Source organism: Myxocyprinus asiaticus, chromosome 7, assembly GCF_019703515.2.
Source record: "Myxocyprinus asiaticus isolate MX2 ecotype Aquarium Trade chromosome 7, UBuf_Myxa_2, whole genome shotgun sequence".
Lineage (NCBI taxonomy): Eukaryota > Metazoa > Chordata > Actinopteri > Cypriniformes > Catostomidae > Myxocyprinus > Myxocyprinus asiaticus.
In genome coordinates, this window is record NC_059350.1 from 6,237,668 (window position 1) to 6,264,137 (window position 26,470).

At 36.8% G+C, this 26,470-nt stretch overlaps 1 protein-coding gene across 1 annotated transcript; it reads left to right on the plus strand.

Moving 5' to 3' along the window:
* The first annotated feature begins 1,889 nt into the window (after nt 1–1,889).
* Nucleotides 1,890–26,127, plus strand: LOC127444100 (dickkopf-related protein 2-like). Its single transcript, XM_051703289.1, has 4 exons — nt 1,890–2,443; nt 17,492–17,642; nt 17,751–17,876; nt 23,101–26,127. The coding sequence occupies exons 1-4, from the start codon at nt 2,246–2,248 to the stop codon at nt 23,349–23,351; spliced, it is 726 nt and encodes a 241-aa protein (XP_051559249.1). The 5' UTR covers nt 1,890–2,245; the 3' UTR covers nt 23,352–26,127.
* The last annotated feature ends 343 nt before the right edge of the window (nt 26,128–26,470 follow it).

Genomic DNA, 26,470 nt, shown 5'->3' on the forward strand with positions numbered 1-26,470 from the left:
CTCTGTAGGTCCATACAATGCAAGTGAATGGTGACCAAAACTTTAAAGCTCCAAAAAACACATAAAGGCAGTATAAAAGTAATCCATAAGACTCCAGTGGTTAAATCCATGTCTTCAGAAGTGATATGATAAGTGTGGGTGGGAAACAGATCAATATTTAAGTCCTTTTTTTTTTTTTTTACTATAAATCTCCACTTTCACTTTAAGTGAAAGTGGAGATTTATAGAAGAAAAAAAAAAAAGGAATCAAATATTGATCTGCTTCTCACCCAAAGAGATTGCAGAGTTGTATGGCTTACTTTTATGCTGCCTTTATGTGTTTTTTGGAGCTTCAAAGTTTTGGTTACCATTCACTTGCATGGAAAGGACCTGCAGAGCTGAAATATTAATTAGTTAGAGTAGTGAGTTACAATGCTATTCTGAACATGGCAATTGTTTAAATGTTGTCCCTGATTGGGACACACTGGATAGAACTTAAACACAATCTACTGAATATTTCAATGGAGTCTTTGTTTTAGTCTGTTAAGCTACTTGGCATGCAAATGTTGACCCACAGTTTGTTTATGTTAATCAAAATATGTAATAATATAAGCACACATGACCACTGTTTTGACGCAAAGGACATAGTCGAATTTGACATATGATGTAATCAAAGGAGATAAGACATCTTCCTTCAGTGACAGATGGAACTAGTAATGTTTCTCTACTATACCTCTTGCGGGCATGATTTCTCTTGTAATCAGCCAGATGTGAGTCATATTTGATGCCATGTTGATATGCATTACCAAGTTGAAGTTGGCACCTGTTGACACCTGACATTTGAAATGAACCACCACGTTTGAATAAGACTGAATGGAAACAACAACAGCTGTAAATTTGTCCCTGGTTATTGCACTCGAGATGGCTTAAGCCGATAAAGACTTTGGCCTCTAATATTGTCCATGTGCACAAAAATCTTACATTTCAGTGATCAAAGCTCACTTGGCTGACGGACGCCATGGCGATGACAGAATTCGAGAACGCCACCCAGAGTTCTCTGTTAATCTCCTCAGAGAGTTTATTTATTTTTCCACTGCTTATTCCCTTATGTCCCATATTTTCCACAACTCAGGCTAGATTTTAACCAGTGAGATTACCTATGTTGCTGCCAAACACCCCATCCCTATGATTTCATCATTATGCAGCATATGACTGCATTAAACTGCATAACATTACTATACTGCATTTCTATCCACGTAGTTTCATGTTTCCCACTCATCATTTGATTTATCATTGTAACAGTGTTATTGTGGCAGGGTCATGGGTCAGAATCTTGTAGGTGAAGTTCACAAAGATATCTTAAGTGAAATTTGCTATAAAATCTACCCAAAATGCTACCCAAAACCTTAACAAATATGTTTCCCCTCCTTAGTAGACAAGTCATCTTGAAAAATCCTGACTTTAAATAACAGATTCTCACAGATCCCATCTGTTCACTGGTTAAAAATATGGCGAGGACTCATAGCGACATCACTATTATTGTTTGCTGTTTTACTGTATTCTGTTTTGCATTTAAACCATAGAAATAACATAGTGAAACTTTATCTAGCCTACTGTAGGTTTTCATTCAGGTATTTTTATCACTATCACTAAAAAAGACAGACAGACAGAAAGAAAGAAAGATAGACGGATGGATGGATGGATGCTGAACAAATCTCTTCAGCAAACAGGTTTACAGGTTTAATAGTCCAGAATAACTGAAATCTCAGTGCACATCTCCTCCGATGGTTTTCGGATGTCAGTAGTAGTGTGTGAACAGGCGCACCAGGGATCAGTTTCAGTCTTTGTCAATACATAATGGGGGCGGAGGAAACAAATCCTATAAAAGAAGGCATCACACATCATGAAACACCGGACTGCTTCACCAACACACACACACACACACACGCGCGCGCGCACGCACGAGCAAGAATGAACTCCGCGTTCATCTGATCGCGCTCTACTCACACACTGCGCACGTTTGCATTGATTTTTTTTGGCTACAGCATCCTTTAGGTCTCTCCACGTTTTGGTCATTAGAAAAATACAGGCAAATATTTATGTGCACTCTCTCCCATTGATATTAGACCGTTTACTTGATGGACACTCTAGAAGGGAATTTATACTTGTTTAAAGGCAAACTGTGCTTGCCATAGCACATAGAGTTATAGAGCATCACAAAAGAAGTCAACGCTCATTCAACGTTTAAAAAGGCAGTCCCTGAAAGGATGGTCAAGCTGACGCGGAGTCGGTGGTGGTGGATGTTGACGCTGATGATCACAGCAGTGCGGATGGGAGAAACTCAAGGGAACGACACCAGCGTCCACGGGAACTCCATCAGATCACTGGAGCCGCTGAGCGCCGCTACTAACCGCTCCGGCGCTCCATACAGCGGCACCACGAAGAAAGGCAACATCCCCGCTCAGGTAAACCCGACAATTATTTCACTAGGGTGGCAGCTGTAAACCTTTGAGCTTTATCACTGATGGCTCTTTAGAATAATGATCAGACTTTCAGTATTAAACTATGAAAATCCATTATAAAGAAGGCTTCAAATTATTATGTTTTAAACTATGTTAATAATAATAATAATTATTATATATATATAAATTATATATAAATATATATATAAATATATATATATAAAAATATATATAAATATAATTTATGAGATGAGTAGCTATTTTGGGCGTCATTTCCAATGAAGCTGTAATCTGGCCATATTATGCAAAAAGTGTGAAATTATTCTTTAATTGTGTGTCTTTAGTCAATCATTTTATTTCAAACACGTTAAAAATGTCCTTTCCATCACTGTCATTTTCACCACAGAATTCAATTAAACAAAAATACAGAATTTGAGATGTGCAGTAAATGACACTGTGGTGGAAATTTTCAGAAAAAGAAAAAGAAAAAGAAATGGCATAAATCTCCTGTGATGCATGTAAATACATTGTTGGACATTGTTAGTAGACAAATAAAAAAAAAAAAAAAATTATAAATAAAAAACAAGACTTTATAGAGATCTATGGTGCTAAACGTGCCCAAAGTTGAAGAAACACCCATTAGCTTTATTCAAAATACAGTACTCATATTACTGTGCATTTACATTATTTAGTGCCAACTGAGTCATAATGAACCACTGAATGGGCTATTATTACGTGGAGCTTTTTTTAATTAGAAAGTATTCTTATTAGTACTGTTATTATCTATAGTAATTAATGTAACATGGATATTGTAATGGAAGTTTTATGTAAATAATTATCATATGTCACTTAATGGACCTCATTGAGACTTGATAAATCACATGTATTATACTGTATTGGGATAGATAACCCAATGTCATCATTCACTCACCCTCATATTGTTCCAAACCTGCATGACTTTTTTTTTAATTTTTTTTTTATGGAACACCAAAGGACATTTTTGGCAAAACGTTCAGTCTCAGTCACCATTCACTTTCATTCTATAGAAAAAAAGGATGCAATGAAAGTGAATGGAGATAATTGTCATATTACACTGCAGGATTTTTCTGCAGGACAACTTTTCTTTGTGTTTCCCCCTTAAAACATAATGTAATTGTGTGGTTTGACTGATTTGCATTGTATTTTATGATCTCATGCCCAATGTAGACCTTGAGTTTCAATCATGGGCCAAACATAATCTCATGCGATATTTTATGCATCTCAACTACAATCAGTTTTAGGGCTCAAACATTTCTGATAGTTCAACAGGGTGGTTTTACTTAGTGGATGACGCAAGTATCATTTTCAGAAATGAAAGGAGTTGTCGGAGGTCAGTAGAATAGCCAAGTTCTTTGAAAGGAGTGATGCTTTTCTCATATTTCTATTTAGGTAAATCTTGGATTACTGCAAAGCTGCTAAGGATTTAAATTAAGATACTCATTGTATCACGCTAAAATTCTCAACATGTGTAAATCACCGTATACTGTTACTTCATATGGAACTCCTCTGAGCTCTTCGGTTTTGGTCCTGGTTATGTCTCTCAGATCAGCCATAAATATGCAGACATTGCCCTAATTGAAAGCAGACACGATTTATTGCAGGAATCAATGCTAGAAGGCGAGAAGAGCTTTTACTCCATCTCACTTCCTCTTTGGAGAGGGGAAACCTCCACTATGCAAGTTCCCTTGCTAGACTCTCATCTAAACAATTGCTCTAAACCTTGTCATGTCTGTAAACCCAGGTGGCCTGGTAAATCAGACCACAGACATACATGTGGAAACCACTGAAATCCAAAATTAGTTAAATGTCATGCTACATTTAGCTGCTTATCCAAATGTAGATTGTTAACAACTCGGTAGATTGCTAGCAGAGCAAGTGTGTTGTCCCATTTGGAAGTTTCCAGTTGCAGATGTTGCAGACAAATACATTGTGGAAAGATCCCAACTCTCCATATGTGATTCTTTGCATCTCTAAAACTGAAAGTTTTGTTCATAAGATTTAATGATGCTAACGAAAGATAATATGTAATAGCCAGTCTCATTTATTGTGATAGCGACAACTCACTTTTGGCGCCAGTCTGTGGACATTTTACCTCAACAACACTTCCAATTTTGGGGGCAGTGGTTTGAATTTCAGTAAGCATAGACCGATTTTAGCTGTATAACTTTTGAACTCCTGTTGCCGAATCAACATGATCACACGTGAAGTCGGCATGATGTTTCCGATAGTTTCAGTACCCTAGGATCAGCAACTGTATGCTGATGCGCTGAAATGCAGCATTCTTATCAGACACGTTTGCAGTGGTTTCAGTGTGTTTAACTTTCCGTTTGATGCGATTGGCAGCGAGTTGCATCAGCTGTGTGGGAGACTAGGGTTCAAAGCCAGGCAGTAACCACGTTTGAATAGTCAATGACGAGCATGTTTCGGAGGTTTCACTTTTTCCTCTAACATTACTTTTTTGCTCCACTAATGGTTAAGGTAAGGTTTGGGTTTGGGGATAGAATCTATAAATATATGCTTTTCTCTTCACTGTATAACGTCTTGTAAAGCTGAAAACAATTTGCTTCACTACTAGCATTTGGCGATCTCTCCTGGACATAAATGTAGCTCACACGTACCCATATGCCCTACAACATTTACCGCTTTGGCCACTGGGGGCAGTGTTTCGAAATTTCGGTCAATGTATACCGATTTTGACGAAAGAGAAGTTGCTCTACTCTTTCCGATTTCACTGTGAGATCAGGCTGGCCGAATTCACAGTGTTATGATCTGTCTATTTTTTAGACAAGTTGCTCACATGTCTTGACGAGTTTGAAAAACTCAACCGTAAATGAAATTTGAGAAGTATGGCGGAGGGGAAGATTACCGGTAATTAATGTCTTAAAGGTGCTGTAAGTGATGTTTTCTTGTAAATGTATGCAAAAAATATTACTACTCCCTGAAAGATATTAATGAAATAAGTGTCCTGTGATATCTCACCAGTCACTGTGACAACTCTAGACTCTGTAAACAGCAAAAAAAAAATAAAAATAATTTGTCCGCAAGCCACGGACAATGACGCTTTCTGCCTGTCAATCATTTTGCACGTTCTAATAGTATGGTAGTTGCAGCAAATTATTGAGGCTTACTGCCATTTTTATGCCATGTTGCTCATAACAACCATTTCTGCTTTGTGTTGGTCTCAATAAAGCTCATTTGGTATCTTTGGAGTGCGGGGTTATGGAAAAAGGGGGCGTGGCTAATCCAGCGTTTCAGCTTGTGGAAATTCTATAATGGCTAAAATCGCTTACAGCACCTTTGAATTTAATATAATACAGTTAATCGGAATGCATATTTTATTAACTAGCCCTAACTTAACCCTAACCCCTAACCCAAACCCCAACCCTGCTTACCATCAGTGGAGTAAAAATGTAATTTTGAGCAAAAATGCAACCTCTAAATCGCCCTCACCATTGTTAATGTGAATGTGATTACTTTGTGGTTTCCACAGCACCAGAACCCGTGTCTTGAAGGTAATGCTAAAGAAAAAGGTGACCACGGTTGAAATGGTTGCAAAAATGTTTGATGAGGGATGCTGCTTCTCAGTAATTTGGCAGTAAGGGGTTGATTTCAGGGTACATAAACTTTCGGAAGCAACATATCAATTCCCATATGATCATGTTGAATAATATGGGGTGATGAGTAAATGATGAAACAATTTTCTGGGGTGAGCTATTACTTTAAAATTAATGCTTGATTGCCTTAAAATAATAAGATAATAAATTAAAACACCACAAAAGTATCGTAATAAGCTCACATTTTGCACAAGCTACACGTTAATCTAAGTATAAGCCTTTGGTTTAACTTTGTTCACATTGTCTAGAATGGAGGGAGGATAAGATGGCACCCTGAAGTGAACCTGGATATAATTCACTAATTCACCATGAAATCCTTGTAGTCACTTTCCTACATTTTTCTCTTCCATCTGGATGAGCTATCTGAAGAATGCTTCACATTTTTATATGTCATTACACAGCTGCTAAAATGTTTCCTCTCAAGACCTCAAACTCACTAACTCTCAAGGATATGGTGAAGATTATAACACAAGCTCCCAATAAATCTCCCGCACTGGCGTACTCCCAAGTGCTGCAAATTAGGCAGGCAAGAGAAACGGCCACCCAGTTTTGTACATCCGTCCTAACGGGGACAAGCCGAATTCAGTTTGGTGTGTTCTTGCCTCTTGCTAAGTAAAACTGGTCCATAGCCAATATATATTACCAGAGCTATATTAGTAGTTATAGCTTAATTTATATGTGCCGTTGGAAAAAAATGTTGACGTTGAAACTCATGTCAGATGTTGGCCTTTCTATATTTCTGTTTACACTTACATGCCCACAAATCACGAAAAACCAAAATAACAGTGCTTTTCAAGTAATAGTTCACCCCAAAAATGTTTTGTCATCATTTACTCACCCCTATTTAGTTCCAAACCCGGATGACTTACATTCAAAGGGGATTTTAATGCAGATTTTGCATAATTACAATTGTGTATCTGTTTTCCATATAATGAAAGTACTGCCAAATACTGCCAAAAAGCTACAAAAAGGACCAAAAATATCACTTTAAAAGTATCATAAAAGTAGTCGATGCGAATGATGCGCAATATCCCTTAAGTCTTCAGAAGCCATGCAATAGCTTTTAGTGGGAAATTTCCCTCACCAAAATCTATCATATGCTTTCAGAAGACTTGAAATATAGTGCATAAGTCATATGGACTACTTTTAAGATAACTATATCATGCTTTTTGTCCTTTTTGGAGCATTTTGGCAGTATAAAACACCAGCATCTGTTTTTGATGTATGAACAAGTGCAACTCTCTGCGTAAAATATCCTTTTGTTTTTTACTGAAGAAAATAAAACAGGTTTAAACATAATGAGAGTGAGTAAATATGACAAATTAAATGTTTTTGTGTGAACTATCCCTTTAAGACAAGCTAATGAACTAAACTTACTCTCTTTAGATGAGTAGAGTAAAAGTTCAGTAGTGGCCAATGATGGTTTCCAATTGTGTGCAACCCAAAAGAAGGATATTGAAATTGGCAGGACACGTTTACCACTTTAACCTCTCAACTAGCGGGCTAACAGGCTAGTATTTCGCATGAACACAAGAGCTGTTTCACATCAATGGTGCAGCTTTGGGACTTTTAACTTTTCCTCTGATTTAATTTGACGCTGAAGTTCCGTTAACGAGTAGGACTGGTGTGGGGGTCTGTTTGTGTCTGGCTTGTAAAAAAAGGCGAGGTGCGTTCCCCCCTCATGCTCCCTCTGAGGTTAAGTGACTGTTTAGTGATGCTAACGAGCTGAGAGAGTGAAATAAAACAGGCAAAGGTGTGGCAGCCTTTTAGCGCTAGCCAGACTAATAATTTTTATTTCCTTCATATGAGGAAAAAGGGAAGTCTAGAACACACAATGGGGTGTCTTACCACCACAAAGGTATAATACTGCATCTCTGGAGCAGAATTCCAGAATTCTGAGGCTAAAACAGTTAGCATACTATTAGCTAGTTTCATTTTCAAACAGCAATAACCAATGGGCAAAAATTAACACCACTACGATGTCGGAATTACCAGATATGACTCATAATAAGTTTGTAACAATGTACAATTTAAATCCCTTGCCTTTTACGTACTGTTGATGAAGAATAGCAATAAAGTTAGCTAAAATGCTAGTCATTTAGCCCATTTATGAGGCAACAGGCTTGCAGGACAAAATGAAACTTCCCATCATTCTCATTCTGTGGCAGCATGCTCTTACAAAACTTGAGAGTTCTGACAAACTTGTCAGTCATTATTTTCACGTGCAAATGATATTTGCTCAAACTCTTCATTATTGCCAAAGGATTGCTGCAGGTTCACCACTATCAGTGAAGAGCTGCAAACTTCTGGCAAACATTTTTTGCCCTACTTGAGAAAGTTTTCCATATTTATGTTAATTGTGTTTGTAAAGGACTTTTGAGAAAGCATGGCCCTTAAAGGTTTGCTACAGATATGTTTTGAGTGTTGCTGAGATTAACTTTAAACTTGCTCTTCAAACAGTGGGAGAGAGTATAGCTTTCCTGTGCCATCTGATATCCATAGGGCTGTGCCCTTTGAGGGTGGATGAGGTTTGTTTGTTCAGTGACATAGTTTATTTTACTCTTGAAAACCCTCTCAATTCACTAACACCATTCATGGTGTCAGGTGTCAGCTTTGCTTTTGCAAGGTCAAGTTAAGCCGGGCCCTGGGGCCCTAGAGGAACATATGTGTGAGACATGAGGTTTATGTGTGAAAACCCTATTCACAATTTCATTGTGTGTTGTGTAGATTAACTATGGGTTCAAAAAAATCCAACCTAGTCTCATAGAATAAATGTTACTTTAACTACATTTTTGAAAACTGAGTTTCACGTGCCTCGTTCTACGTTTCGCTGCAGTTTCCTGGTGAAATTAACACTAGAGGAGCTACAACAACTGTGCGTTTTATTCACTTTCACAAAAATCATGACTACAACGTCTGATTATGACTTTATAAACACTACGTTTTTATGTTATGATATCGAAACACTTTTGCTCTAACGCATCATTTGAAAACAATGCTTATATTACAGAGCCATCTACATTTACACACTAATTCCAATGTGATTAGTTTGCACGGTAGCTCACCTGATAGAATGTTGGACTTTGGACTTGGAGGAGTCAAGCACGCAAGCTGACACGTGAGACGAGAGTGTCATAAAATCGACACAAAATTAAATGGTTGCTTCAGAAAGTATGCTTGTCACGTCGCATTTGCTTTTAGAACACTATTGGTTAGGTTTAGGTTAAATTTTTAGTTTAGGTAGGACTTTCACTAATTTTTTGTGCCTCTGCTGGACATTTCAATGTGAAACTGCAGTAAAACATGTAATGAAGCAATTTCGTTTTGCAGAAATGTTGCCACGGCCATTTGATTTTCATGAGATCAGGCTAAGAAAATCATAGTTGTCAGAGTTCAGCCACTTATGTTGATTGTGTCTTGTTGTCTTTGTGACTGAGCTCTGACATCCTTGTTTTGTGTCTTGTCTAGTCTATGTGAGAATGCATGGCTCGCTCATTTGGCGTTGTCATACATTCTCTTGTCTTGTTGGTTATTGGCACGAGTGCATTGCTCTTATGTCATCTTGTGGCATGCACTTGTGTCAATTGTTTTGTGTTTGTCTCTCGCGCTCTTGTTGCGCTGCGCATCCGGGTCGCGATCCATTGACATGGTGTGCTGAAGTTCGGCCACTTCGGTCTTGGTTGCATGTTTATCTGTGGTCAAGCCTTCACACAAATATCCCGTCTTGTCTGTCGTTTGGCATGAGTGCATGTTGCCATTGTCCGTTGTTCTGTATTGCCACGTGTCTCTCAGTCTTGCGTCACACTTTCCCTCCTTGTCCATTTAAAAATCTCCAAAACAGTTGGTCAAAATTACGATCGGAGAACACGTGTCAAATCAGCGGTAAAATCTGTTTCATAAATTGTGCTTCTTAATTGGCTCTTTTACCTGTAAGGTGGGATTTTTTCCAATATGCCGTTGGGCATTCCAGTTTCTCCCATTCATTTTAATACCAGCACGAGGAGCTAATACCAGTCTGTCTCTACTAAATTGTCTCTGACTCACTTAAACTATTCTCTCTTTCTCATAGGAAGCATTCATTTTAGTGAATTAATTTGAATACATTTTTAAGGGGTTTTTAAACAGTTTGTTTACATGAACTATCTGAACGAACCGATTCGACAACTCCATGTGCTGCATTTTACATCTATTTGCAGCTAAATATCTGCAGTTTATAACTATGTGTTTAGCTCAATTATATATCTAGCCATTTAAAATGTTTGACTTCCTTCAATGCCCTGTAATGTAGAAAATTATGTGCAAAATTTCTAATGTGTTGCATAGGTTTTGTGATCTGCACTGCAATATCGAGGGAAGCCAGATTGAATCCAGCATGTGATCAACTCTGCGCTATCCTGTCTCTGATGTGCGCATAATAATGATGTATGGATAAAAGGGACGCACGCGCTCCAGATATAGGATAGCGCTGAGCTGTTCAGTCGTGTGAGTTGGTCTGTGTTGGCTCCAAAACCAGGCATCAATCGTGCTGCGCAATACTCGCCTGTGTTTCGGACGAGAAGAATATTTAGTGCTTATAAAGCAATGAATGCAAGATGAATATAATTTAATTCACAGAATTTTCAGTGCAGGAAAAGCCCTGATAACTTCACCTGCCAAAGTGGCTAGTTACATTGACGAATTTACCTGCCACTGCCGATTTCTATATGAATTTGGCGGGTGGGCGGATGGGCGGGTGTTCATGTCAAGCCCTGGAATTAGGCCTTGCCAGGCTCAAATACGATTCAAATAGTTCAAGTATAACATGCTTACCTGTTGCTACTAACAAGATAAGATTTGATGTAGTTTGGGTAGTACCTGATATAAATCCCCAAAAGGATGAGGGAGAATTCAGATAGGGAGGAAATTTCAAAGGCATGACACATTTAGTCTTCAAAGTCCAGGTTTTTTTTTTTTTTTTTGCTAGCATGACAGCAGTGACACAGGAGCCAGTGGGCTTCCCTCATCACTGTCTGTCTCAAAGCTTATCATCTTGCTACTTATCTCACACATGAACGTATGAAAGGAATAAAAACAGACTGTGCAATCAGTGAGGGATGAGGAGCATTGAGTCATATCCAAGCGTTTGCTGGGTCATTTAAACTCTGATGTGATGGCGTTGCCAGATCATCTGCAGACATGGTTGTGTCGACATTGGCTTGCGGTTTAGGTGATGCTGTGTAGAGAAGGGTATGTCATGCGGGCGACTCTTTTAGCCTGGGAATCAAACATTGGTTTACCTCAGCCTCGTCATAACTTTACGGTTACCTCACCAGTTCCACACTTTAATATTGTTCCATCTATTTGCTAACTTTATCGTATCATAAAGAAGATTTCAGATCAGTATCAAAGAGCAAACTTCATTGAGTGTCAGATCTTATTTAGGTTTCAACATTGCCTCAGATGTTTGTCCTATAATTCCAACTTTGTATTATAAGAATGTTATGAGAAATATTTTAGTTTTATATTGAAATATCTGACTTTTGCATATTGGTAAATCTGAGCACAGTTTATGACATTGTTACGATATCTCCTGAAACTTTGAGGCGACACATTTTATTTATTTTTTGGTCTATTGCTCAGAATAAAAAGCAAAGTCTCCTTTTGATGTCCATTAATTTTATTGCTGTCTGGGAGAAGAAAAACAAATATTTTGTGATTTATCTTTTCTATGTGAAATGCCTTGAATAAATAAGAGAATAGTTTAATTTCAGTGCAATATATCTACTTTTTTCTACGTATTTTTTTTCTTCTTCAAATAACATGTACTGTGAAGACTCATTAGCCATACAATATAGGACTATATGAATTCAATCAATCCACATTTTACCATCTGTCCCTAGGCAATAATACCTAAATCTGTACAGAACTGTTTTACATGGTACATTCATCTGCAATTTTAATGTACTCAGTAACTTACTAATGATGCAGTGAATGAGCACTGGATTTTGAGGTCAGTGACTTTTTAGTATTTAAAATCTTTATGGGCATTATTTGTTTTCTTATTCCTCTTGTGAATGTATCATTGGTGGTTTGGCGTGGTTTCATCATGTGTTTTTAATGTTATGAACTCTCTGTTACGTTAACAAGAAAGGAAGATTGCTCTAAGCTCTGAATATTTTCATTAAGTGCTATTAGATATTGAGATATAGTTCTCTCCTTGTCAGAACACATGTTTTGCGTTTGGTGCTCAACTGAGGCTTGTAACCCGTGTCCCTTAGTAAATCTTCATTAGCTGGTTTCTGTTCTGTAGTTTGTGACTGTGACTGTAGTTTTAAACAGGCAGATTCCAGCCATATAAGTAACCTTATAAAAGCTGTTTTATTCTACATGGAGATGGTCCCCTCATAATTTGTCACTGAAATGAAATTATTGAATTGACAGATTAACTGAATAAAAACTTACATTTACTGTACATTTCTCTCGCCAATTTGCTTTCGGGCATTAATTGTGGACAGGGGTGGGGAATAACGGAATACATGTAACGGGATTACGTATTTAAAATACAAAATATAAGTAACTGTATTCCTCTACAGTTACAGTTTAAATCATTGGTAATTATAATACAGTTACATTCAAAAAGTATTTGGATTACTGAAGAGATTACTTTGCATTTTATTGTCATTTGTTTCATTTAATATTTAGTCCTTTCAGATGGAAAACATTTATACATATAAATGATGTGATCCAAAGTGCATTTGAACAGCGGTGAAACACTTTCTTATGATGTGTTACATTCATACGAGCAGACAGAGAAGTACGTCTGAAGTAAGTTTGGAGCAGAAGAAATACAAATAAACCTTGTGTAAATTGTCAGCTTTACACTAAGCTAAAATGCTATTTCTAGACATTTTACATGCACATGTTACCAGGCACGATCATATTTTTTTATCAAGAAAATTCACGTTGGATCATAATTAATTTTTTTCTAGTAAGACCTTTGATATTAGGGCAAAGATCGTATTCTTGATAATAATTTTTGTATTGTTTTCCTGTAAAAATATCAAAAAATCCTTAAAACAAGATCAATTTGATTAATCTTGTTTTAGAAACAACACTGCATAAGATATTTCGGTTTTTCAGAGAATGTATTTTTAACATGTGTATTTTGTCTTACTGTACTGGCAGAGTTTTTATGGTCAAAACAAGTGAAAAAATCTACCAGTGCTGAAGAAGTAATCCAAAGTATTTAGAATACGTTACTGACCTTGAGTAATCTAATGGAATACATTACAAATTACATTTTACAGCATGTATTCTGTAATCTGATTCAAAAGTAACCCTCCCAACCCTGATTGTGGATTTTGCTGATAAAATTTTGATTTTGTCTTAAGGTTTCAAAGTTAATGAGATTTAACCAATACTGGCACTGTTTAATTTGGCTATAATGTCTCAATATAAGTCCAGGGTAGATTTTCAAGGCACCTTGAGAAGCAATCGTCCAAGATGAGGTAACTCTTAGAAACCTCTGATGCACATTTCCATCCAGGAAAATAGCTTTTTTTGCACCATGCAGAGTTTTGGTACAAAGTCTTGAAATATTCAAGGTGCTACCATCTGTTCTGTCTCCTAAAATACTCTTGGACTTGCACTATAGAAATGAGCATCTTCACCTTTGCAAATGCTGCTGTGGGTCCCAGATCATAGAGTGGGTATTGTTGGAGATTGGAGAGTTTGGGTGTGTAAAGACATGTTGTTGACCATGGCTGTTTGTGAAGGCAAAGCAGATCAACTGGGGATCGTATTAACTGGGGATGTGCACGTGCATATGAATAATTTCACTTGCCTTTTCAGCAGATTTGTTCAATGTGAATTGCCAAGGAGCAAAGAAAAGACGTTTTGCACATCATAAAAACAATGCTGGTATCACTATTAACCCACTTTGTTTCACTGATGTTTGTTCTAATGAATCTGACACAGTTTAAGAGTGATTTTAACGACTTCACAGGGTAACATGATTGCCTATGTTAACGTGGGACATTGGTTTGAATGGGAACTGGAGATTACACTTGTCAGAGCAGTAAATCACAAGTGGAATTATTTTATTTGCTAAATTAAAGTATCATAAGCTGATATGTGTCAATAATATATTTTCAATTGCCTTATTTCTTTATAATGAAAAATGACTTGATTAACCTGAAAATCAACAAAGTAATGGATCAAATAAAGCTGGGATGCTGATCCAGTGGTTAATCCTTCTGGCAGTACATTCAGCGACCGAGGTTCAAATCCAGGTCAGACAGGCATTTGTAGCTTTGCTGCAGATTTTGATGTATTTTTATCAGATATAATGAAAACAATTTTGTAAAACACACATACACATACACAGACAAACAACTTATTAAATTGTTTTAAATCAATCAATCAAAATTGTAACTGAATTGGACAGCCAGTAATTACAGTATAATCTATTGAAGTTTCCGAGTATGCTTGATTTACTGAGAAAAAAAAAAAAAAGAAAAAAAAAAACAGTTAAGAGTTAAGAGGCTTTTAAAAAGTGGTCAAACCAATTTAAGATTGAAAATCTTAAGATTTTGCCAAACAAACAGAATTATTAAGTTTCTGAAGAAATTTATCATGCTTTCTCAGAGTTAATTCTCATTTAGTCTCACCCATTGGTCAATTTGGCATTTGTACTTGCTCTCCACAAAACAAAACAAAACAAAAACCATACAAAAAAAAAAACGCTGTTCTGAAAGATCATCTTTTGGCAGTGTCATGAGTAGTTATAAACATATGACACTGTCATGCACATAACCTTTGAAAAGTAAAGGATGCTGTTATAACAATGAAAATAAAAATACAAATGTTCACAGGTGATTTGAACCCAGGTTGATATGCATGGTTAGCGGACATACTACCACTAGACCAACGAAAAGAGATTAATAGTTTTATCAAGATATTATTTTTCATAAATAAATAACTAACTGTAATTTAAGTGTATAGGACATATAGACATCAGTGAAACAAATCGGGTTAATAATGTTACCAACATTACGTCCAAAACGTCTTTTCTTTGCTCCTTGGCAATTCACACTGAACGAATCTGCTGAAAAGGCAAGTTAAATTATTCACATGCACGCGTACATCCCCAGTTAACATGGTCCACACCGTTGGCATTTACTGGCTAGGCATCAACCAATAAAATGACTACATTGACTCCGCCGAACACTGGTCTTGCTCTCCTACATCAGGATTTTACAAGTGCACAAGTGAGTTTTGCTACAGGTTTTTCACAAAAGTAGTTGCAAAAGTCAAGGCGTGAAGATTTAAAGTTGCAGTGCCAGATTTGAGAGGTTGTAAGTGCCGATTTGTGGTTGTACTGCGAAAATGAATTAAAGTACAAAAGTAAATGTGTAATACAAGTTTGTGTCTGTAGCTGTATTTATGTGAATGTCATTTTACACATTTGTGACCACTTGTCTGCAATTGTGAATTCAGGACACAAGCTTTGAATTATTGTCTGTGAGTGCAGATTGCAACATTCAACTTCACATTTTTATTTTACAAGTTTTCACACCTGTGCTGTAAGTGTAAGTTTTAACTTACGAGTACAAATATTTATTGTACAAGTTCTCAAATCCAAATATGCAAGCTCTCGAGTTTTGCTACTGATTTACCTTCATAGCCTTTTGAGATGATGATGACATTACAAGGGTGTTCAAATGCTTGGAGTTTGTTCAGGATTTTCTTCTGACATGGTCTTGAATGGATCATCTAGAGACCGGAATGTCATCCATGTACAGTAGGCAACAGTTAAAGGAATATTCCGGGTTCAATACAAGTTAAGCTCAATCGACAGCATTTGTGGCACAATGCTGATTACCACAAAAATGAATTTCGACTTAGTCCTCATTTTGTTCAAAAAAAAGCAAAAATCTGGGTTACAGTGAGGCACATACAATGGAAGTGAATGGGGCCAATCCATAAACATAAAAATACTCAGTGTTTCAAAAGTATAGCCACAAGATGTAAACAATATGTGTGATAACATGATTTTAGTGTGATAAAATCGCTTGCTTATCGTTTCTGTGTAAAGTTATATCCAACAACTTCGTTGCCATGATGACGTAATGCTGTAACACTAAAACCTTATTCAAAAACGACGATTTAAACATCTTTACACCTCAAGTAACAAAGTTTTAACCGAAGAATTAATGTAAGTGCTTTTATAAAATTACAAGCTTCACATTTCTGTGTTTAAACTCCACAAATTGGCCCCATTCACTTCTATTGTAAGTGCCTCACTGTAACCTCGATTAAGCTTTTTAAAAGAAAACAAGAAACGAGTCCAAACTAAATTACTAGCGATACTTATCTGCTTATGTTACAAGAGTGTTTTGAGTTTTATGTATCCTGTTTGTGAGAAGTCATAGTTAACAGATAATGCACACATGCAGTCACTCCTAGCTCTTCCTACTGGTTTTCAAAGTATTGTAACAATAAACATAAGATTTAATTTCAGAATAACTGACTAGTTGTTTAGGGAACTAATAAGAATAATTTTTTATTTTTACTAGTAACCTTCTGTGGCATGCAATCAATAAAATGAGTCTCACCAGTAGTAAGAGTTAAAGGAATAGTTCACCCAGAAATGAATACTCACCCTCATGCCATCCCAGATGTGTATGACTTTCTTTCTTCAGCAGAACACAAACAAAGATTTTTAGGAGAATATCTCAGCTCTGTTGGTCCATACAATGCAAATCAACAGGGTCCAAAACTTTAAAGTTCAAAAATCACATAAAGGCAGCATAAAAGTGATCCATAAGACTCCAGTGGTTAAATACTTGTCTTCAGAAGTGATATGATAGGTGTGGTTGAGAAACAGATAAATATTAAGTCCTTTTTTTACTATAAATCTCCACTTTCAAACATCCCTTCTTAGCACTCTTCTCTCCTAAGAGTTCTTTTGTTTTTGGCGATTCAAATTTTTTGCACATATTGCCACCTACAGGACTTAAATATTGATCTGTTTCTCACCCACACCTATAATATTTCTTCTGAAGACATGGATTAAACCACTGGAGTTGTATGGATTACTTTTATGCTGCCTTTATGTGATTTTTGGAGCTTCAAAGTTTTGATCACCATTCACTTCCATTGTATAGACCTACAGAGCTGAAATATACTTCTAAACATTTTTGTTTGTGTTCAGCAGAAGATAGAAAGTCATATACATCTGGGATGTCATGAGGGTGAGTAAATGAGAAAGAGAATTTTCATTTTTGGGTGAACTATCCCTTTAAAGTTCTAGAATGGAAATTCAGGAGTTCAAGTTTATGTTGATAGCCAGTGTTGAAAACAGAACTTGGTGAAGAAGGACTGAACCTAATCTGTCTTTTTCTCATTTTCTTCACAGGGATACCCATGCAGCAGTGATCAAGAGTGCATGGTGGGCAGTTACTGTCAAAGTCCTCAACACGCCCCGTCTCGCTGTCTCACCTGCCGCAGGAGAAAGAAGCGTTGCCATAGAGACGCCATGTGCTGCCCCGGCAACCGCTGCAGCAACTGTAAGTACTTGTATGACTGTTTCCTGTTGTTTTACAGTGAATGTCTTCAGGCTAACTTCAGCTGAAAAACACAGTTAAGTTACACTGGAATCCTCTGTCTTTCTTTAGATATCTGCATCTCGGAAAGTGTATTGTCCTCACATAAATCACCTTTGGAGGAGCATAACAAGCTTTCTATCAAAGACAAAGGCTGGAGGAGGAATGGGAAACCTCAAGCCAAGATCTCTCATAAAGGTGAGGAATGGCATAAGATCTCAGAATGCATGAAAAACTAGGGGTCATATTATAAAGAATAACATTTTCATTGATCTTTTGAGATTAAAGAGCTTGATTGTTTAATTTTAAGAGATTGGAATTTGTCCTCACATATTAACCCCTCAGTAGTCTAGTGGGTCATTTTGACCCATTTTTAAAATGCTTCTAAATGGGTCCGATGTTTAATTTATTTAATTTTAATTAATGCTACAAAAAGTATTTATGTAGTCCCAACTCAAATGCATTAAGTAAACTCAAATTTGACCAATTTAACTAGACAGAATGCAACTAAATCAAATTGTTACAAAATGTTCTACAATTGTGTTGCTGTAGTTTATTTTAATAAAGTAAACTGAACAACCTGCAAAAATCCTTTTTTGAGTGCAAGGAAGGGTTAACTATATGCAATGAGTTGATTCACTGGCTTAGGCTTAAGTGGGATGGAGGCCACAAATTTGGCTGTAATTACTAGCAGCTCGTATATCTTAAGATTTAACCGCAGCGCGAGGCTTGTGTGGGATGAAGCACAATGCATTGCTGTTCCCACACCTACTGTATATAATCACGCCTTAGTTACATATATGCTGACTGCACAGTCACACTTATAAATAAATTAAACCACAAAACATGAATTTAGACATTGAGACATTTTATGGAACCCCAAATGCTGTGTTGACTGCCATTTAGAATAATGTATGGGTTCTTCATGAGGTTTATAATGAACGGACCAATTGCAATATATCATACATTTAAAGTACTGAATAACAGGCAAATTATATTAATGTTACAAAATTAACAACCTTACTAAAGTAATCGAGACTTGATTTTTTTTTATTTATTTTTTTTACTTATAATTTCTCAAAGTCAAGTAACAACTTTAGGCAAAAATGCCAAAATAGGACCTCGTTTTTAATTTTGTGATTTGTTATGATGGCATTTCTGCTAGCTGCTAGCAGTCTGATTCTGATTTTGCATCAAAAAACAGGTAGACGGAATGCAAATGAGTAGAACAGAACGCAGGGGTCTTGAGATGCGTTCGTAAAATGCACTGATGAGCCAAAACATTATGACCACTCACAGGTGAAGCGAATAACATTGATCATCTAACAAGGCCACATGTCAAGGTCTGGGTAGATTAGATGGTTAGCGAACAATCAGTTCTCGTAGCCAACGTGTTGAATGCAGGAGAAACGGGTAGGAGTAAAAACCTGAGCGACTATGACAAGGGCCAAATTGTTATGGCCAGATGACTGGGTCAGAGCATCTCGGTCCAGGGTGCTCCCCATCAGCAGTGCTGAGTACCTACCGACAGTGGTCCAAGGAGGGACCAACCACAAACCGGCGACAGGTTGTTGGATGCCCAAGGCTCATTGATGCACAAGGGTAACGAAGGCTATCCCGTCTGGTCCGAACTGAACGGAGGTCTATTGTGGCACAAGTCAGAGAAAATTTTAATGATGGTTACAGAAGGAATGTGTGCGTATGGGGCTGCGTAGCCGAAAACTGGTCAGAGTGCCCATGATGACCCCTGTCCACCATCGAAAGCGCCTACAATGGGCACGCGAGCATCGGAACTGGACCTTGGAGCAGTGGAAGAAGGTCGCCTGGTCCGATGAGTCCCGTTTTCTTATACACCACGTGGATGGCCGTGTACATGTGCGGCATTTACCTGTGGAATTGATGGCACCAGGATGCACTGTGGGAAGACGACAAGCTGGTGGAGGGAGTATGATGCTCTGGGCAATGTTTTGCTGGAAACCCTGGGTCTGGCCATTCATGTGGACGTCAATTTGACACGTGCCATCTACCTAAACATTGTTGCAGACCAGGTACACCCCTTCATGGCAATGATATTACCTGATGGCAGTGGCCTCTTTCAGCAGGATAATGCACCCTGCCCTAGTTCGTGAATGGTTTGAGGAACATGATGAAGAGTTCATGGTGTTGCCCTGGCCTCCAAATTCCCCAGATCTCAATCCGATTGAGCATCTGTGGGATGTGTTGGACCAACAAGTCCGATCCATGGTGGCTTCACCTCACAACTTACAGGACTTGAAGGATCTGCTGCTAATGTCCTGGTGCCAGATACCACAGGACAACTTCAGGAGTCTTGTAGAGTCCATGTCGGTGCTGTTTTGGCAGAACGTGGAGTACCAACAGCATATTAGGCAGGTGGTCCTAATGTTTTGGCTCATCAGTGTATTTCATATTTTTTTATTTAACACACTTTCTTGAAAATGTAACACTCACGAGATGCTGAAAAACAGCCAGACGCGATGTAGACATCCATCTGGCACATGTCTACATTGACCAACTTTTAAAAAAATAGTGCTAATGGAACTTGATCTAACCCCATCTCCTTCCCCATAGTAGTTGGTTAATTTATCCATCAAAATGACCTTTTTGCAAATATTAAGCATTTAGAAATCAATCAAGATTGTAATAAAAATAGGATTATAGTCTTAGTGAAAATTACCCACAAAACAATAATTTGTGATTACTGGTAATGCTAAATTCAACCACATGTGCACATGAGTGATTACAGTCTGTTGGGGTCCCTCTCTTACATAGACACTTCTGATCAGAGTTCGCATTGGGGAAATCATACAGGAAACTGTGGTTTTGTTCAAGAAAGCCCACTTTCTGCTTTAAATAGCCTTTGGCAGGAAAAATCTTCACGCTCAATTGTGTCACAAAAAGAAAAACTTGCTTGACTAGGTAACATATATGTATAATAAATATTTGCTACACTGAATATCCCTTTGAAGATTAAAATAAACCATCGGCAAAGAATATATCAAGTTCTGTTTGAATGGGCTGAATTACTTAATATTTCAGGAAATGATTTGCTCAAAGTAGGGGGCCCCAACACAGTTTCTATATACAGGCCTAGTAATGCAATTCAAAGTGCAGTGTAATGGAGTACAGAAAATGCTCTTAGCCTTGTAAGAAAGCCAAAACAATGTGATGGGCTGTTTTCCTGTACTTGCAATTTATAATTACAAATGTATGTACTTCAACAGACAACATACAGTGCCACTGTTATATCAATAAGTAATTTGAGACCCACTTTATAAAAAGTGTCTTTAATTACTATGTACTTAAGCGTTTGATACAATGTATATATTATGTACATATGTGTTGATACATTGTACTTACATTTAAACTACCTGTATTTAATTACAACTGTAGTTACACTGTTAAATTTACCCCTAATCCTAAACCTAACCCTATCCCAGCCCTTAACCTCAACCCTAATCCTAACCCTAAACCCTAACCCCTACTCCTTAACCTTCCTGTACCTCAACTTCAAGAAAACGTGAATCTTGTGAGAATTTAGCAGAACAACATGTAGTTACACAATAAGTCCATTGTACTGTATGCAGTTTAATGTTAGTACATAGTAGTTAAAGACACCTAATATAAAGTGGGACCGAAATTTGTCTAAAAAATATTAGCTGTTTGGGACCGTTCTCAACAACCACAGTGTAATACAAAATCACTCTAACATCCTATTTGCAAGAAAATACATCCAGATGTCAACCCAGCCAACAGCTGTGAAGGAAGAAAAAAGAACTATTTTCCTGAGTAGCTATTTTTTCCTATATTCCAAAAACAGTTACTTTGGGAGGAACTCATAAACCTTATTTTTGTGAATACAGTTTTGCAGTTTTTTTTTTTTTTTTTTTTACTTGCTTTTCTGCCTTTTAGAAATTATTTACTCATTATTTCCTTGTTTAATTGAGATGAGATTTACTTCATTACTCTTTTATTTTAAATAAATTGTGAACAGTGTTGAATGTAACCCAGTTACAAAGTCATTAGTTACTGTAATCTAATTAAAAAAGTCCAAAAGTAATTACTCGCATTACATTTTAAATTCTTGTAATCAGATTACAGATAATGACTTTCAATTGATTTAATTTAAAATAGAAAAAAAAACTAGAGGTGTCAAAGTTAACGTGTTAACGCATGCAAGTTATTAAAAAAGTTTAACACGTTAATTTTTCTTAAGTGCGATTAACACATTTACCGTTAATAAAGCATAAACCAGCATAAACACTGGTCAGAGTAGGGTAGAACCTTTGCGATATGTCTGCCCAAAAACATTACACTGACGCAGACACCACAAACACACACAACAGCCGTGTCAAATGATGGGGAAAGGACCTCTTAACACTATTTGTTATACAAAACAAGCCCAGTTTGGACTTGTTAGAGAAATCTGTACTGCACATTTTAACTACCACAGTGGCACGTCAAATCTTAGCGGTAATGAAAATGCAGAAAGAGACGTTGTCTGCAGGCACTTTTCATGTGGAGTTCAAAGCGGAGCTTGACGCTGGTGTTGACGCCCTGATGCGAATCGTAAATGCAGCTGGATGATAGCTGTAGCAAAGTGTATAGCCACAGTCTGCCGACTGATTAAAATTGTGGAGGATTTGAGTTTAAGAGATTTAATGCGCATTGCAATGAATATGCAACCTATGTGGGGACTAGTTCTTTCAAATAGTCAAACTCCCACTTAGACTTTGGGAAAAGTATTACTTGAATTGGTGCTATTTTAGTGCATTTCTATCTTTATACTGTGGACGGCTTTGTTTGGAAATGTTAATAAAGCATTATATTGTTACATATTGTTTTGTTTTCTTTCCTAAGATGGAAATAAATGCATTTTGACTGGAAAAAAGTATATATAGAGTAAAAGGTAAGCACATTCAAAATCTGCAATTAATCCCAATTAACTACGAAAAATTACGCGACTAATCGTGATTAAAAATTTTAATCGACTGACAGCACAAAAAAATATTATTTTGAATTTGTCAAGTGGAAAACTGTTTTAGAAAGTTTCGTAAAAGTTAAGTAATTATTAATGTAATTACTTTTTCAGTTAAGTAAATAATAAAGTAATCGGAGTTACATTTTAGAGAAGTAATTAGTCATTTGTAGTGGCTTACTTTTTTGAGGTACTTACCCAAGACTGATTGTGAATATCATTCCAAAACTGTGTGAGGAACAAGCCGAAATATAAGTTATTATTGATAATCTTCCCATAATCTTTTTCTTTCTCTTTTTTTAGTAAATGACAGAATTAAAATTTTTGGATGAACCATTCCTTTATTGCAATTGCTTTCTCTATGGAAAAAAAGATACCATCTCCATCATAGTTATATTTCACTGAGCCTTCTCTTTTCACCTACAGGTCACGAGGGCGACCCTTGCCTGCGATCGTCCGACTGCTCGGAGGGCTACTGCTGTGCTCGCCATTTCTGGACGAAGATCTGCAAGCCAGTGCTGCAACAGGGTGAAGTGTGCACAAAACAACGCAAGAAAGGCTTGCACGGTCTGGAGATCTTCCAGCGCTGTGACTGTGCCAAGGGACTTGCCTGCAAGGTGTGGAAGGATGCCACCTCCTACTCCCGGTCCAGACTGCACGTATGCCAGAGAATCTGAGATGACAGGCCCCTGCAAACAAGCTGCACCTTGGGGCACATGAGTCCCGCTGGCAAGAACTCCTCTTTCCAGGACTTACTCAACTGTGATATATGGAGAAAGGGTGATATACAGATGAATGTGTGCCAGAACTGGGTGGGTTTGGGATGGGAATTAACTAATGGATGCTCAAATGCAGCCATTGGGGGAGCTCTCCGGGCCTCTTTTAAAAAAAATATTTGCTGCATATGTTTCACGGTAGCGAGGTGTATTGATCTAAAAGCCATATTTATCACTAATGTCTCACTCTGTCCATCCATTCTACATAGTATCATAGTATCAAAGCAGAACTTTTTATTCACAAAAGATTTAGAGGGAATGAGTTGCACACACTGATTGCGCATTTATTTGCACACATGTTTTTCAGCCCCAGTTTAAGTGCAGGAATTAATGTAAATCAGGTCAATTTGCATGGTGCAGTTTCACAAAATGCCTTTGAAATAAAACTATGTTTAACGCCTGCTTTCCATGGCTGGTCATAGCGCAACATTAACTGCACCAGCCAAATAGCGCTGACTTTTGTGAATAAAGCACAATCTATAATAAACATAATGTACATAGAAAGGAGTGATTTCGCTCACAAAAGTTTTTGCTTTTATTAGTGCAGCGCTATACCAGCGCAGATAGAACCTGGTTATGCTAAATTGTGGATGGTTAATGAATAAGATGCAGGTTTTTTGGCTGAAATACTTTGCGCAAAAGCAGTATGTGCAACTGCCAAGTTCGCCCCTTAATCCTAAATATAAGCACTCTATTAAACTGTATAAAGTTGAAATATGACATTAGATAAATAGTTTTATTGGATCCTCGGAGGGATGGGATGTACATTATCCCAGACATTGTCATCATGTGCGACTGGGGGAAATCAAAGACTGGCTTTAAATGTATGGGTGAAACTCTGTTATTGGCCATCAAGATAAAACTAACCAAATGCATATTTTAAGAGTCAACAGCGGAAAGTGCCAATCTCTAGAAGAACACGTAATGTAATGGGTTTTGCAGGCAGTATATAAAGTTACCTTTGTTGTCGCTGTTGCTGGGGAAAAGTTGGTGTACTTTTATGTTTTGGTCCACGTGGATGAACGTTGAGCAATGGCCTTGTCCTAAATACCACACATCTGCACTTCTGAAAGTGCACTTTTAGTATGACTGTACAAAGAATGAGAAGGATCCTATGTGTACATGGCACCCAAACAGATGTTTAGTTATGTACTAGTAAAAAAATCTTGCCTGGGAAATATTATTAATTCAGATTTATTCATTACACAATAGTCATAGATCATATTTTTTTTCATACGATTTATTTTGTCAGAAAAACTAAATCAGTTCTGATTATTAAAGGGATATCATGCCATTCCAGATGTGTTTGACTTTTTTTCTTCTATTGAACACAAATTAAGATTTATAAAAAAATATCTCAGCTCTGTAGGTCAATACAATGCAAGTGAATGGTGGCCAGAAATTTGAAGGTCCAAAAAGCATATAAGGGCAGCATAAAAGTAATCCATACAACTCCAGTGGTTAAATCAATGTCTTCAGAACTGATTAGAAAAATGCGGGTGAGAAATAGATCAATATTTAAGTCCTTTTTCACTATAAATCTCCACTTTCACTTTCACATTCTTCTTCTTGTTTTTTTTGGCGATTCGCATTCTTTGTGCATATTGCCACCTGCTGGGCAGGGAGGAGAATCTATAGTAAAAAAGGACTTAAATATTGATCTGTTTCTCACCCATACCTATCATATCATGTTTGAAGATATGTATTTTAGCACTGGATTCGTATGGATTACTTTTATGCTGCCTTTATGTGATTTCTGGTCACCATTCACTTGCATTGCATGGACCTACAGAGCTGAAATATTCTTCTAAAAATCTTTGTTTGTGTTCTGCAAAAGAAAGAAAGTCATACACATCTGGGATGGCATGAGTGTGAGTAAATGATGAGAGAATTTTCATTTTTGGGTGAACTATTCCTTTAAGGGAAGTTGTTTACAATGTGAGCAGTGTTCAGTGAATGTTCAGATATTATAATGTGCTTTTATAACAACGACTTTATGAATCATATTCATCAACTATACTTTTTTATGTTTAAAATTGTATTGTTCCATGATCCACACCACCTTTTAGCTAAAATACAAAATAATAATAAAAACTGATAAGCTCTTATATTGTAAATAACATGCAAAGATTGCAAAATGTATTTAAAAAGCAGTTGTATATCATGTATATATTGATAAGAAAGGAACTCATGAATAAAGTTCCTTAAAGACATAAATCCCTTTTTTTACTTTCGACTTACTTTTTTAAAAATAGTATAGTATGAGATCCATTTTGTCAATCTCTATATTTTTACGCTACAGATATGAAAATATTCATGCAGAACTATTATTATTAAATTATTTTCAAACAGAAATTAGAGCTCATTTTGTGTATTTGTTTTAATGTCTGTTTTTTGGGTTCCTCCTTACTTTGTTCCTATGTTGTAACAGTGCTGTTATATTTCTCATATGTCTCGATGTGTATTTACATTGATTTACACAGATTAAAGAATGTATTTTGTATTACAAGGATTTGAATGCTCTCTTTGTTTCAGCTCTGAATAAATCAGCTTCTGAACAAAGAACCTAAAGCAAGGAACAAAAAATGATTTCTCTGAAAAGCATTTTAGAAACTTAAAAAAAAAAAAAAAACATTTGGTAAAAATGTTGCTATAATTACCCATTCAAATAATGACAATGCATGGGGACATGCAAATTGGCTTATATTACAATTAAAAACAAATATTTAAAAATATATGTTTTATTTAAATACTTTATTTTGCATTACACACTCAACAGTTAAATCTATCAAATAATGTGACTATGTTCAGTATCCTGTTAATTTGTAATATCTGTAGCCTAAATCTACACAATCTGCTCAAATGGGACACAAATGGCACAGTTTCTGAGACTGAACCTAAATTAACTTCTCAGTAGTTTTCTAAATTCAGTGGTCTGCACTGTACTTACGTGACTCTATAAGTAATGACATTTACTAGCTAATACTGTTAGGGCTCTTATGTTAGGCACTTTTGTGCTT